At 52.4% G+C, this 12079-nt stretch overlaps 1 protein-coding gene across 2 annotated transcripts in view; it reads left to right on the top strand.

Moving 5' to 3' along the window:
* The window catches only part of TOM1 (target of myb1 membrane trafficking protein), a 35104-nt gene extending 24931 nt beyond the window's left edge, over positions 1 to 10173 (top strand). The window contains exons 12-16 of one of the 2 annotated variants that reach the window (XM_075938063.2): positions 4204 to 4279; positions 4837 to 4899; positions 7090 to 7149; positions 8817 to 8856; positions 8944 to 10173. In XM_075938063.2, the coding sequence (XP_075794178.2) occupies positions 4204 to 4279; positions 4837 to 4899; positions 7090 to 7149; positions 8817 to 8856; positions 8944 to 9083 (379 nt within the window). In that variant the 3' untranslated portion in view covers positions 9084 to 10173. The remainder of the gene's footprint in view (positions 1 to 4203; positions 4280 to 4836; positions 4900 to 7089; positions 7150 to 8816; positions 8857 to 8943) is intronic. The other variant, XM_006137963.5, reaches the window with a different exon arrangement.
* The last annotated feature ends 1906 nt before the right edge of the window (positions 10174 to 12079 follow it).

The raw sequence follows: 12079 nt of genomic DNA, 5'->3' as shown, positions 1-12079 counted from the left end.
TTTAGCTAGGTGGGATGGAGTTTATTAACCCCTTGATGGTTGATGTAGGAGTCTGCCTGGTGAGGAGCAGGGCTCTCGGTGAAGAATACAGATCACCAGTGTTCCCTGTAAGTTGCGCTGTTGTGCGGCCATTCGGGAGAGATGCCAGTGATGCCCAGCTGATTAGCAGAGCACCCACAGCTAGGTTTTGTGTTACAAATGGTGCACATTTGTAGAGCTCTGTGTGAATACAAAATTTGTATCCTCATCTGTACCTGCAAAAATGAGCTGCAGATATCTGCATATCACAGCTGTAAAGCAGAGAACTGCAGATTTGCAGGGCTCTACAGATTCACACATGCCTCAGAGCACATAAAAATTTACTCCGCACATGGATGGAAAGATTAGAAGGAACATTGCCAGTTACCCTACTAGGTGGGCCCAATACTCTGTGGAATCCTGCACTCTGTCGTACAGGTTTAGATCCATTGGCTGTCCAGCCTGGTGTCCTGTTTCCAGGAAGTCAGACTTTAAAATTCTGGTACCTGTTTGGTTGTGTTCATTGCTATTTCCTAACTCTCTGATTTGGCTTCAGTTCAGACACTACTTTAAAATGATGATTCAGTAACCAGTTCAACCATGTTTGAACAGTTCAGGTATTTTTCCTTTGGATTCAGGTCAGGCACTCTTATGATGGTGGTGTAACTCCTAGCAAAAGAATCCAACGATAAATATTTCTTCCATTGCAGAAAAACTATTTATTTTTTTAACAAGTTATTTGCACGCAATAGTACAGCATCCTCCAGAACTTCGTCCTATTTGATCGCGGAGGTGGCAAACTGGGTATCATCCCAGAAAATGCACACTACTTTGCGTAGCAACAACAAGCAAGAAGTGGGAGGAGGGAGGAGACACAGAGGGGAGAGAGGTATTCTGGGAGTCGTGGTTCCCTTTCATTGGCAGTCCTTTACCTGGGCATAACAGCCAAGAAACATCCCAGAATCTGTCTCCCTCTTGGTTAATTTTCTCCAATGACTTCCTGAGGACACCAAATGAAATTAATGGGTACCAGGTTTAAAACTAATAAGCAAAAGTTCTTCTTCACACAGCGCGTAGTCAACCTGTGGAACTCCTTGCCAGAGGAGGCTGTGAAGGCTAGGACTATAACAGAGTTTAAAGAGAAGCTAGATAAATTCATGGAGGTTAGGTCAATAAAAGGCTATAAGCCATGGAGTAGGAATGGTGTCCCTGGCCTCTGTTTGTCAGAGGCTGGAGATGGATGGCATGAGACAAATCGCTTGATCATTGTCTTCGGTCCTCCCCTTCCGGGGCACCTGGTGCTGGCCACTGTCTGCAGACAGGCTACTGGGCTAGATGGACCTTTGGTCTGACCCAGTACGGCCGTTCTTATGTTCTGAGAACTATAGTCTCTCCCCCTCTCTTCAAGTGTGCAACTGAGACACATTCTTCCTTGATACTCCCCCTCCCCCAAATGTTCCCTCCATACCTGATTATTAAACCTGTTCTTTTGAACCAGTCACTGGTTTGGCAGAGTTGGGGGGTTCAATTCCAGTTCAGGTTCAATTTTTAGGTCAGGGTTCAGCGATTTTTAGGTCAGGGTTCATTTTCCAGTTCACTCAATGAAAACTTCTCTGAACCAGTTTTCAGGTTTGGTTCAACTCCCTGCCTGTTTCTGCCAGAGGCCAGTGCTGACTGGACTAGAGTCCCAACAAGGGATGTTAAATTGTGTTTAATCAACTAATCGACTAGTCGATGGAATTTCTGTTGATTAGTCAGTAAGTGGGGAAAACTGTGGAGCTGCAGCGCAGTTAGCTCCCTGGCACAGGAGCTAACCCTGCTGCGGCTCTACCTTTTAAATGCATTAAGAGCCGGCACAGTGGGGGGTGACCAGGCATGATTCGGGAATTACCTATCCCGGCTAGCGCCTGGTCTCCCTCACGCCTCCCTGCGTGTCTGCTTTTTAAATGTATTAAGAGCCTATCAGCTCTTAATACATTTAAAAAAGCAGAGGCATGGCGTCTGGGACTAGGCGCAAGTCGGAAATCAGCTGATGCCCAGCTCACGCCCGATCTCCCATTACACCTCTGCCTGCACTGCCCCCCACAGAGATGGTGCTGGGGGGAACCAGCTTTTAAGCTGTCTTCCCCAGCACCGGCTCCTGCTTCCCCCCTCGCTGCCTCTGATAGAGGCAGCAAGTGGGGGGGAAGCGACTAGTCGAGTCGCTACTCGACTATCCAATAAGCTCATGTTTATTGGATAGTCGACTAGTTGCTTACATCCCTAGTCCAAACACTGATTGTCTCTTCTAGTTCCGCCTACAGAGCTTACCAAGTGCATGGGAAAATATGCACTTGTGTCACAGAACCCTGGTTCCTGGGTCTGTCTAGGCAGCATTTTGGTTTGGTGACGAGCTTTCTTTGCTGCTGCTGGGACATGTATTATTGGGGGGGAGGGTTGTGCTCGAATATACATAGGCATGCAAACTCGGCTAGGTCCCAGCACGTTTCCTGGACTTACCTGACACAGCATTTAGCACTGAAAGGTTTAATCCTGGGATCTGAATCCCAGTCACTAGTGGCAAACCACTGATTGGGCCATGACCTGAAAGCAGCTATGTGGGGATGTGGGTGCAAAGGCTATGCCCGTGATGTGCTGCGAGCAGAGAGCTCTCCGTGGGCCATCTTCGTGGGCCAGGGCGCAGAGAGGAGCTGCACCAACAGAGTCAGGATGGGGAAGGAGCGTCCTAGCCAACAGCACCTGGTTTTGTAATGAAACCCGATCTCCTGGAGCGTGCTCAGGGCACTCCCTTCCCCCACTGTGCTAAAAAGCCTACGCTTGCCAGCATAACCCGATCCTTCAGGGACAGGGACTTGTGATCTTTCCAAAAAACGAGGCATCTTCTATTTATTCCTTGCCACCCTCTTCAGCCGGCTCGCACCGCCCCTGCGCTTGCTCTCCTTCCAGCCTGCCTCTGCACTCGCTGACTCAGGCTTCTTGTGCCACCAGCCCTGCACTTCCTGCAATCTGCCTCCCTCTCTCTGCCCTCAGCTGCTCCCTCGCTGCTGTGGGACCAGGGCGCCTCAGCAGGAGACCCCAGCAGCGGGGCCGGGGCCTCGCCCCCTGCCCCGTGGCTCATGGGTACCTTGGTGCAGCAATGCTGGAAGCACCTCAAGCCTTTCCTGCCCTTCTTCCTCATCAGTGGCATGGTGGCGGCGCTCTACTTCATCCTCCATGCCATCGTCCACAGCGGGCCTTTCACCGACAAGGACTTCTTCGAAAAGTTTGAGCGCAAGTGGCCCAAGCCCCTGCCCTCCAATGAGAGCGGCTAGATGACAGGAGCGCCCAGCGCTGGGACGTCCACCACCGTGGCTTCGTTCTCCCAGCACAGGAGCTAGTCTCTCTGGCCGGCACTGGTCTGAAGGGCACCACAAGCAGCTTGAGAGGGAGCAGCCTGGAAGAGGAGGCAGATAGGTGGTGTGTGTCTGAGAGAGAGAGATTTTGGGTGAGATGTGACTGTGTGTGGAGAGGTCGTTGTATTTGTACGTTCGTCGGCGTTAAGGCTAGAAGGGACCATTCTACTCATCTGGCCTGCCCTCCCACATTACGCAGGCAATGGGAATCTCAGCCACCCGTGGGCTCCTGGCTGTCAGTGGGGGTTTGAAAGGTGGGGTCTGTTTGGGTGGGGAGAGGTGAGGTGTGGGAGAGAGTTTGTTTGGCGGTGGGCTCGTGTACGGCCATTGGAACCCGCTCGTCGGTGTGTGTTGTGTTCCCCTCTGTGCCAGCTCCGAGAGGAGGTCAGCCTGTTCCAGAGCTCATCTCAAGAGGGCTGGCTTCCTAGCTAAAGCTGCAGCTTCTAGCTCTGGAAGTTCCTGGTTTTGTCCTTGATGTTGGTCAAGATGGTGGCCTGGCCAACATACTGTAATGTCCCAGCACCTCCTTGTGGTGCCTCACAATCTCGCTGCAGTGTTTGTGTTGGACTTTACTTGTAGTGTTTGTCACAAGCCCAAGCTTTTGCACACATCTGAGATTTCCTAAATCTCTCAAGTTGATCTGCAGGGTCGCAGCAAGCAAGCCGTGGTGTGGTCTGCAGCCATAAATGTGTATCTGTATGAACTCTGCAGGGAGCCCGGTCCTCTACAGCTCGCTGCCTGGCATACTCCTGCTACTTCTGTGCCTTCACATTAACCTGCTGCTCTCTTTCAGGGTAAAGTACGAAGACCCCCATGCAAACAAAGGGCTGGCGGAAGCCCTAGATGCCCGGCAGCAGAGCACAGGAGCGGTAAGTGGCCATGGGACTTTCCACACCCACCAGCAGGGGCGGATGAGAGTGCCGTGGGGCCCAGGGCAGCGCCGCAGGGCCCCGGGCAGCAAAATTTCGCGGGGCCCCCCCTTTGACACAGCGCATGCACCGTGGTGCCAAGGCGCATGCGCGGGGCCTCTGGAAGCCCGGGGCCCGGGGCAGCCGCCCCAGTCTCCCTGCCCTAAATCCGCCGCTGCCCACCAGTAAAGGGCCCGTTCTCCCTGCCCACCAGGAGTGCGAGTCAATGGGGTGTGTCGGGGCAGAGCCACCCAAGCATGAAGGCCAATCCGTAACCAGTCTGACGGTGGTAATTTCCAGTTGCCGATAACCTGGGGCTGGATTGGATTTGGGCCCTGTGTGGGGTGAGGCTGTATATCCCCTTCTCCACATCCCTGACCAAGGGAGGCCTCCTCCTTTGTCTTGTAGACGTTCCTCCCCACCCTTCTAGACTTCTGGAGACTGGCTTGCTCTGCTCCCACTCTCTCTTCCCATCCCGCCTTGAAAGCAGGTCTCAGTGCAGACTCTCTCTTAACCAGATGGAACCTAGCACTTGCCCTGGTGGAGCCCCACTAACCGACTGGATGGTGCGGCAAGGAATGGTGAGGCCGCACGTAGCTAGTGGAGATCACAGAGAGCCGGGGCTGCTGGGCTACGGGATGAAACTGGCACAGCGTCTGGGCACACACAGCAAGGCAACAGGGGAAGGGCTGGGCAATGAGGAGCCGAGCCAAAGCAGCATTCACAAAGGGAACCCTGGTCTGGGCAGGTAGCAGAGACTGAGGAAAGAAACCAGAAGTTGTGCCCCCTCTCAAGGTGTAATCATGCGCCTGGGGTAGAAGGCAGGGATCCAGCACCTCTGGATCCAAAAGCATGAGTGACTGTAGTTTGAGTTCTGGATAGGGGCACAGGTCTGGTGTCCAGTAAGGATGTTAAGGCCTAGTCGACTATCGGATAAGCAAATGCTTATCGGATAGTTGAGTCAACTAATTGATCCTTTCCCCCGTTTGCTGCCTCTATCAGATAGAGGCAGCAAAGGAGGGAGAAGAGGGGGTACTTCAAAGCGGCAGCGCCGATTGGAGGCTAGGGTCAGCTCCGTGCAGCACTGCTTTGAAATGCTCTGAGTCGCCCGCTGACCCCAGGCTCCATGCAGGCGCTTCCGCTTTGAAATGCACAAAAGCGCCCACTTGGTACATTTCAAAGGAGGAGTGCGGAAGTGCTATCGAATAGTCGATGGAAATTCCATCCACTACTCAACTAGTAAATTCCTCAGTATTTAACATCCTTTGTGTCCAGTCTTTCAGCCAGCCTACTCCAGGGCATCATGAGGATGGTGCCCATAGTGGGTGCCCATAGTGGGATTCCAGTGGCTACTGACTTCTAGTGTTTGGTCATAGAGCATGTGCAGGGGCTGGTCCCTCTCTAGTAGCTAGACCATGTAAATTGGTTTAAGGTTGCTACTGCCTTGACGCTAAGGTGCCTAGTCCTTTGGCTCAAGTGACAGTGCTTGTGCTTTTTTAGACCCAGAGGTCTTGAGTTCAGTCCCTGGGGCAACAATACATTCACAAGACTGCTCCTTTCAGGCTTCCTAGCAGGGCCCAGCCCATAGTGACCTCTGGAGTCCCCACACGCTGTCCAGTTGGCTTGTATACATCTCTTAGCGTCTGTGGCCTTGAGGATCCCACTCAGGACAGATTGAAACCTCCATACTCACAGCCTCCCCCTGCAATCATGCTGACTACCTGAGGGCTGCTTTTCCCAGAGCAGCTTTATCTTGACATCGGGGAGGCTGCAGCAGTATCTGTCCAGAGGCTGGGGACTGGTGTGGAGGAGCCTGCTCTTGGGAGGAGAGGAATGCCGCTCTGCTAGGCTTTACAATCCCATGTGAAGAGTTCCATGAAATGGGGAGATGAAGAGACAATGGCCTCCAAAGCACCACCTCCTACTTCTGCTTGGGAAACCCGCTGCCCCTCTTGCTTCTTTCTCACTTGGTCCTGGGGCTTGCCGTTGGGTTTTGAGGCTTTGGGCTGGTGTTGGGTGACTAGCAACCCCTGGCCACAAGAAGGGCCCCTCTTCCCTTCCACAGTGCAATTGGCCAATGGTGAAAGCATATCTGAATGAGCCATCTCTATGGGAAGCCAGCAGCCAAGTACCTCCACCTTAACTATAGAGGTGTTTCCCCTCCTGTAGGCCTTTCCACAGCCCATGTACCACAGAGAGCCTCAGTTAGACTTGGGCCTTCCTACTTGCCAGGCTCACCTCTTCCTCACACCCGAGCCCACCGTAGGGGTGTGATGCCAAACCTGTAACAGCCCCCCTGTTTGCAGTGTGGTGGGCTGTGATGTCTGACACTATGGAAGGTTGTCCCAGGGGGGATAAAAATCTCTTGCTTTTGGGTAAGAATCTGCCAGGCTAGCATGGGGAAGCCAGGAAAGTACCCCCATGGTGTGTCTTCCTGTCTGAGCAGCCTGTGTGGCAGAGTGTGAGCCAGTGTTGTGAGCCCTTCCAGACCGAGCAGTGCTGGAGAGGGGAATGAGCCCTGTAAAGGGGATGGGCCAGTGTCAATGCCATAGCACCAGTCTCAAATCTCCAGCTCCTGCCCAAACACCTGTGTGCTAGAAGACCCGTCTGCAGGTCGGGAGAAGGCATAAAGACACTGCTGGCTGGGAGGGACACGGTGAGTTTGGCCAGAGCAGCAAGGGACTAGCAGGGGAGAAGAGAGTTTCTTCAGGGACGGATTGGAGAAAGGTCCTCTCTTTCTTGGCCTTATTCCTCTCCTCCTTCCACCACAGATCCCGGTCCCCCAGCCCAGCTTCATGGAGGACATTGAGCAGTGGCTCTCCACTGATGTGGTAAGTGAGGGGCACAACAGGGGGTGGTTTCTTTGGTACTTCACATACTGCTGTTGGCTGGCAATGATCTGTGTCTCCTCTGGCCTCCGGAGGGGCTCAAAATCCCTTGGGTGTTGGCGATAACTGCCCAAGGCTCTTGCAGGTGGCAATGTGGGCCAGGTCAACATGGGCAGAGGTTTCCTCATGTTCCCTTCCTCAGAACTCAAGCCACTGACCTCCCTCCCCCCTCCCCCCTGCATTCCTTCCTCCACACTGCCACCCTCCTCTTCCTCTCTCCTGATGGCCACAACACCCTCCCAGCACCATCCTTACCCATATGCAGAATATGCAGTTGTGTAGGGCACCTGAAAATGTGGGGCACCACTGGGTCTTAATGTCCACCCACCTGCCTCTTCCTATTCCCTGTTCTGTGGCTCTGCTTCCTCCAGAGAGGAGCTAGTTAACTTAAAAATGAAAAGCCTGCCAGACCTATTAGCAGAACATCGAACCTGCGAAAGAGCCATCCAAGTGGTAACAAAGCCATTTAACAGGCATTTGCCAGTCCTATGTCTATATTGTACTGTCAGTTTCTGAATTTACTGTGTTAGTGGGCAGGATCTTAGTTTACAGTTTCTTTTAAAAATATTTCATTAGGGTGTTGCTGAAGATTATCCAATGACATCTCTAAAAAATCATCATCGTCCCTTGCTGCCATTGGGTATAAGGGCACCAGTTTAATAGTACTGCGTAGGGCCCCATACATCCTAAGGACAGCCCTGTGCCTTCCCCCCGCCTCCTGGAGCCTGCGGTGCATGCTTAGTTCAACCTGTGGGAATCTCCCCAGTGGAGTCAGCCAGGATCTTAACGCGGGACCACCTGACTAAGAGGAGAGGATGGGTAACAGAGCTGTGCAGGGTATGCACAGCATGCTGCTAGGAGAAGGCAGCTGAAGGGGATGGTTTGATGAGATAACATGATCTTGGTAACTAATTGACCATTCATTATCAGTGGGAAATAGGTCAATGGAGGGATGATAGGAGTTACTATAGAGAACTTTCTGGGTGTCTGGCTGGTGAGTCTTGCCCACATGCTCAGGGTTTAGCTGATCGCCATATTTGGGGTCGGGAAGGAATTTTCCTCCAGGGTGGATTGGCAGAGGCCCTGGAGGTTTTTCGCCTTCCTCTGTAGCATGGGGTACAGATCACAGCTGGAGGATTCTCTGCATCTTGTGGTCTTCAAAGTATTTGAAGGCTTCAATATCTGAGATATAGGTGAGAGGATTATTCTAGGAGGGGTGTGTGAGATTCTGTGGCCTGCACAGTGCAGGGGGTCAGACTAGATGATCATAATGGTCCCTTCTGACCTTAAAGTCTATGAGTCTATGAGGAGACAGCAGGCCGACTCAGATCCCCACGGCACTCCTGGTTGTGTGGTAAGCAAGGGGATTGGTGGCATGGAAGCTGAGGGTTCTTTCTGGAGGCTGTGAGATGAGGCCCCCTGGATTGCAGAGAAATCTGATTTGGGTGAAGAATTTTCTTCCCGTCCTTCCAGTGCTGCCAGCTGTTACTTCTGGGGGAGGGCTAGAGAAACCTCCCCCTTTACTGTCAGTAGGGATGAAGGTTGCACTCCCATTTGCCTCAGTGGAGCAAAGCACGGTGCCCTTACATGCCTTTCTTCTCCTTTCCCAGGGGGAAGAGACAGAAGATGGGAAGGGCGTCACCAGCGAAGGTAAGAGCCACCAACCTCTCCTTCCCCCTGAGCCCTTCTCATGGCCAGTTCCCTCCTCTTCCTCATCACTGACTCTTCCCACCTCAGAGTTCGACAAGTTCCTGGAAGAACGAGCAAAGGTGGCAGACCAGCTGCCCACGCTCCCCAGCCCCCACGCGGGGGCACCTGCTGCCTCCGGCCCACACCGAAAGCAGGAGAAGGAAGAGGACACTATGTTTGCCTTATGAACCCTATGGACTGGTGTGCTGCGGAGCAAGAGGACCCGTGTTGTGGTGCTCCATTCCTGCCAACGGCTGGGAGAGGAAGGGCCCAGCATCCCTCTGCTCTCCTCTCACTCCTCCCCCCCCCCCCCTTATCGATTTTAGGCTGCTTTGGGGTTAAGTTAGTCATTGCTGTGTTTGGGAACATCACGGAGCAGGCCTGAAGGTGCTGGTGAAGCTGCTGGAAATGTTGCTGGATGTGCCTGGGGGCCCAAGGGTTATCTCTTTTGTGATGGAGGCAAGCAAAGGGCTTTCCCCAGCCTTCTTTCCAGTAAAATCACTGTAACCCCTCCTGAGAACTGGGCGCTAGCAGCTGTCTGCATCTGGGGTCTTTCCTACGCGGCTGCTCCCTTTGATGGGCCAAGTCTCCCTCTGCTAGCTGGGGTGCCGGGTACCAGGCTGTTCTCTAAAGTAGATCCCCACCCTGCTGCTCTCGGGGCTGATCTTTGCCCATCCCCTGCTGAAATGGGACATGCAGGGATGGGGCCATTGTGGTGAGGGGGTGTGACTTTTCTGGGGAGAGCACTGACAGCAGAGAGGCCTCTAGAATTTGTTTCCCTGTCACAAAAGCACAAATATGCAACACTCCCTCTTGTGCCCCCAGAACCTCACCCAGGGGCCATGTGATTTTGTTGCACATAGTCCAGGTACCAAATCTCATGGCTGGATATGAGGTTGGGGCTGCAAATGGTACCAAATCCGAGAATGGAGGGGTGTAATCTATCCTTGGAAAGGGGGGAGCAAAGGGCCAGATGTGCCTTCGGCAAACGCTCTGAAGTAAACTGCTTTGATTCCTGGATCTCCTTTAATCCCCCCAGCCACCTCCCAATTAAATTCCCCCCGTGATGTCCAGCTAAACCTCCCCTTGTCCTCACTGTGGAATGGGGGAGTGAGAGGAGAGTGCCCCTTGAGAGAAAGAGGAGAACACTTAAGCAAACAGTGCAAGCTGCGCTGGGCAGACATGGTGGGTCAGGAGCGTCTGGGGCTAATGCTGATTATTCCGTGTAACCTGGGAGACTTGCCTTTTGTATCACACATTAAACAAGCAACATCTTGACCCCCTTGGTGGGTGTGTGCTGCTGTACTTGTGGGCGGAGGTACCTGGAGAGCCAGGCTCCTGAGAGCAGGAGTGGGCACCAGCTCAGGGTGGAAGGGAGTGAGGGGTCAGGGCTTCCAAGACCTGGTTTGGAGCTGGGGGTTAGGGCAGGAAAAGGAGGCAGCCAAGGAGCTGCAATACTCTGCTATTCTGGGCTGGTATAACCAGGGGCTGTCACAAAATCAGGACAACTGCATCTATATTGCCCCATTGTGGTCCAGCAAGGGCACCCACTATCCTGCTTCCAGCTCACCAACTGGTAAGTCTCGTGGGAGGAGGCCTGCCTCTCCCTCCTTTGTGACCAAGTGGTTGCCAGGCTACACAGTTCCCTGCCTTCGCTGTGTCATTCCCAGCAGAGACTGGCTGCCCCTGGATACCTGCTTGCTTTCTCTTTAGAGATGATTAACAAATATAATTGCCACAGTTATAAGTTACCCACACAGCATTTCCTGTGCAAGCCTAATTTATCTTCAAGTAAAAAGCATTACAGCAAAAACATTAAAAACAACAGAAGAACCTGCCTGTGTGCTAATAAGCTTATCAGCAATCAGACTCTAAGATGGGTTCGGGCAGGAGCAGGCCCCAGCCATGAGGTTTCCAATTAGAGCAACAGCTCAGAGTAAGCACTTAATCTTATGGAGCCTTCCTAAACCCAGTCCTTTCCTAAGGATTGAAACTACTCTGTACACTAGGGTCCTGACTGCTAGATCAGGAAGAAGGCCCTGAGCCAATTTAAAATGAGCCTCTTTATTCCAAAACTCCTTTCTGTCTGTTAGATCCTGCAGAATCCAGTTTGAACTTGAATGTGTCTGTCTCTGGCAATGTTCTTTCTAATCTTTCCCATCCATGTGTGGAATAAATTTTAATGTGCGCTGAGGCATGTGTGAATGTGCACCATCCATAGAAACAAAACCTAGCTGTGGGTGTTCTGCAAATCATCTGGGCAGCATTTAATTTTCTCCTGAATGGCCATACAAGCACACAGCTTACAGGGAGCACTGGTCCCCGGCTGGACGGCTTCAAAGGGCTGACAACAGAGCATCCCTCCACTGGCATCCCTCCCCCTAAAGAAGCTATGGACAATGCCACAATAATACATACCCAATGACATGTTTAACACAATGGACTTCCAAGGTATTAACCCTAATGCAATAGGGTTTAGCTTAATTCCATAAGGCTTGTTCAGGATATTACAGGACACGATCACTATGTCAGAAGGGCTGGGCCCAGAATTCAGGAGACACAAAGGTGGCGTAAAGCTACAACCACTAGTCTGGAGGAGGACCACAACCTTGTGGAGAGACTTGTGTGGGCTAACATCACTCAGAGCTATGTTGTCTGGAACTTTTATACTCCTGGTGGGGTCTCCCTTGGTGAGCAGATCTGAGGCAAGGCTTCTGACTAATAGTGGTTCAAATTTTGAAAGGCCCAAAATGGTTAGGGGATCAAGCATCCCATTTTTACAGTCCCCCATTTAAGGCCTCCTGCAGGTGTCCCGTCGTTCTCTTAAAAACAGGCAAATTGTCTGGTGTTTTCTGTCCCCTGCCATCAGTACAGGTGAGTCCTGCTGCTCATCAGCTGCCACCTGCCCATCAGCAGTATAGGGGAGGAATCCAATGACTGACAATGCAGATGAGTGTGCAAGGCTGGTGGCAAAGCAAAGCAAAGCTGCAGCCACTCCCTCTGCTGGTTGTCAGTGCAGCCCCAATGCATACTGGCTGTCAGCCAGCAGGCCCTAAGCCCCCCCTATTTCTGGCCTGCTTGCATTGCAAACTGGTGGCTTGTGTGCGTGGATGAGCACCAGTTAGCAGCTGATTACATGTTGCTTCCATCTGCCCATCCAATTGCCCTTTACATGCTCCCCCTC

The sequence above is a fragment of the Pelodiscus sinensis genome, chromosome 1, assembly GCF_052426305.1.
Source record: "Pelodiscus sinensis isolate ZL-2025 chromosome 1, ASM5242630v1, whole genome shotgun sequence".
Classification (NCBI taxonomy): domain Eukaryota; kingdom Metazoa; phylum Chordata; order Testudines; family Trionychidae; genus Pelodiscus; species Pelodiscus sinensis.
This window is presented reverse-complemented; position numbering and strand designations above follow the sequence as displayed.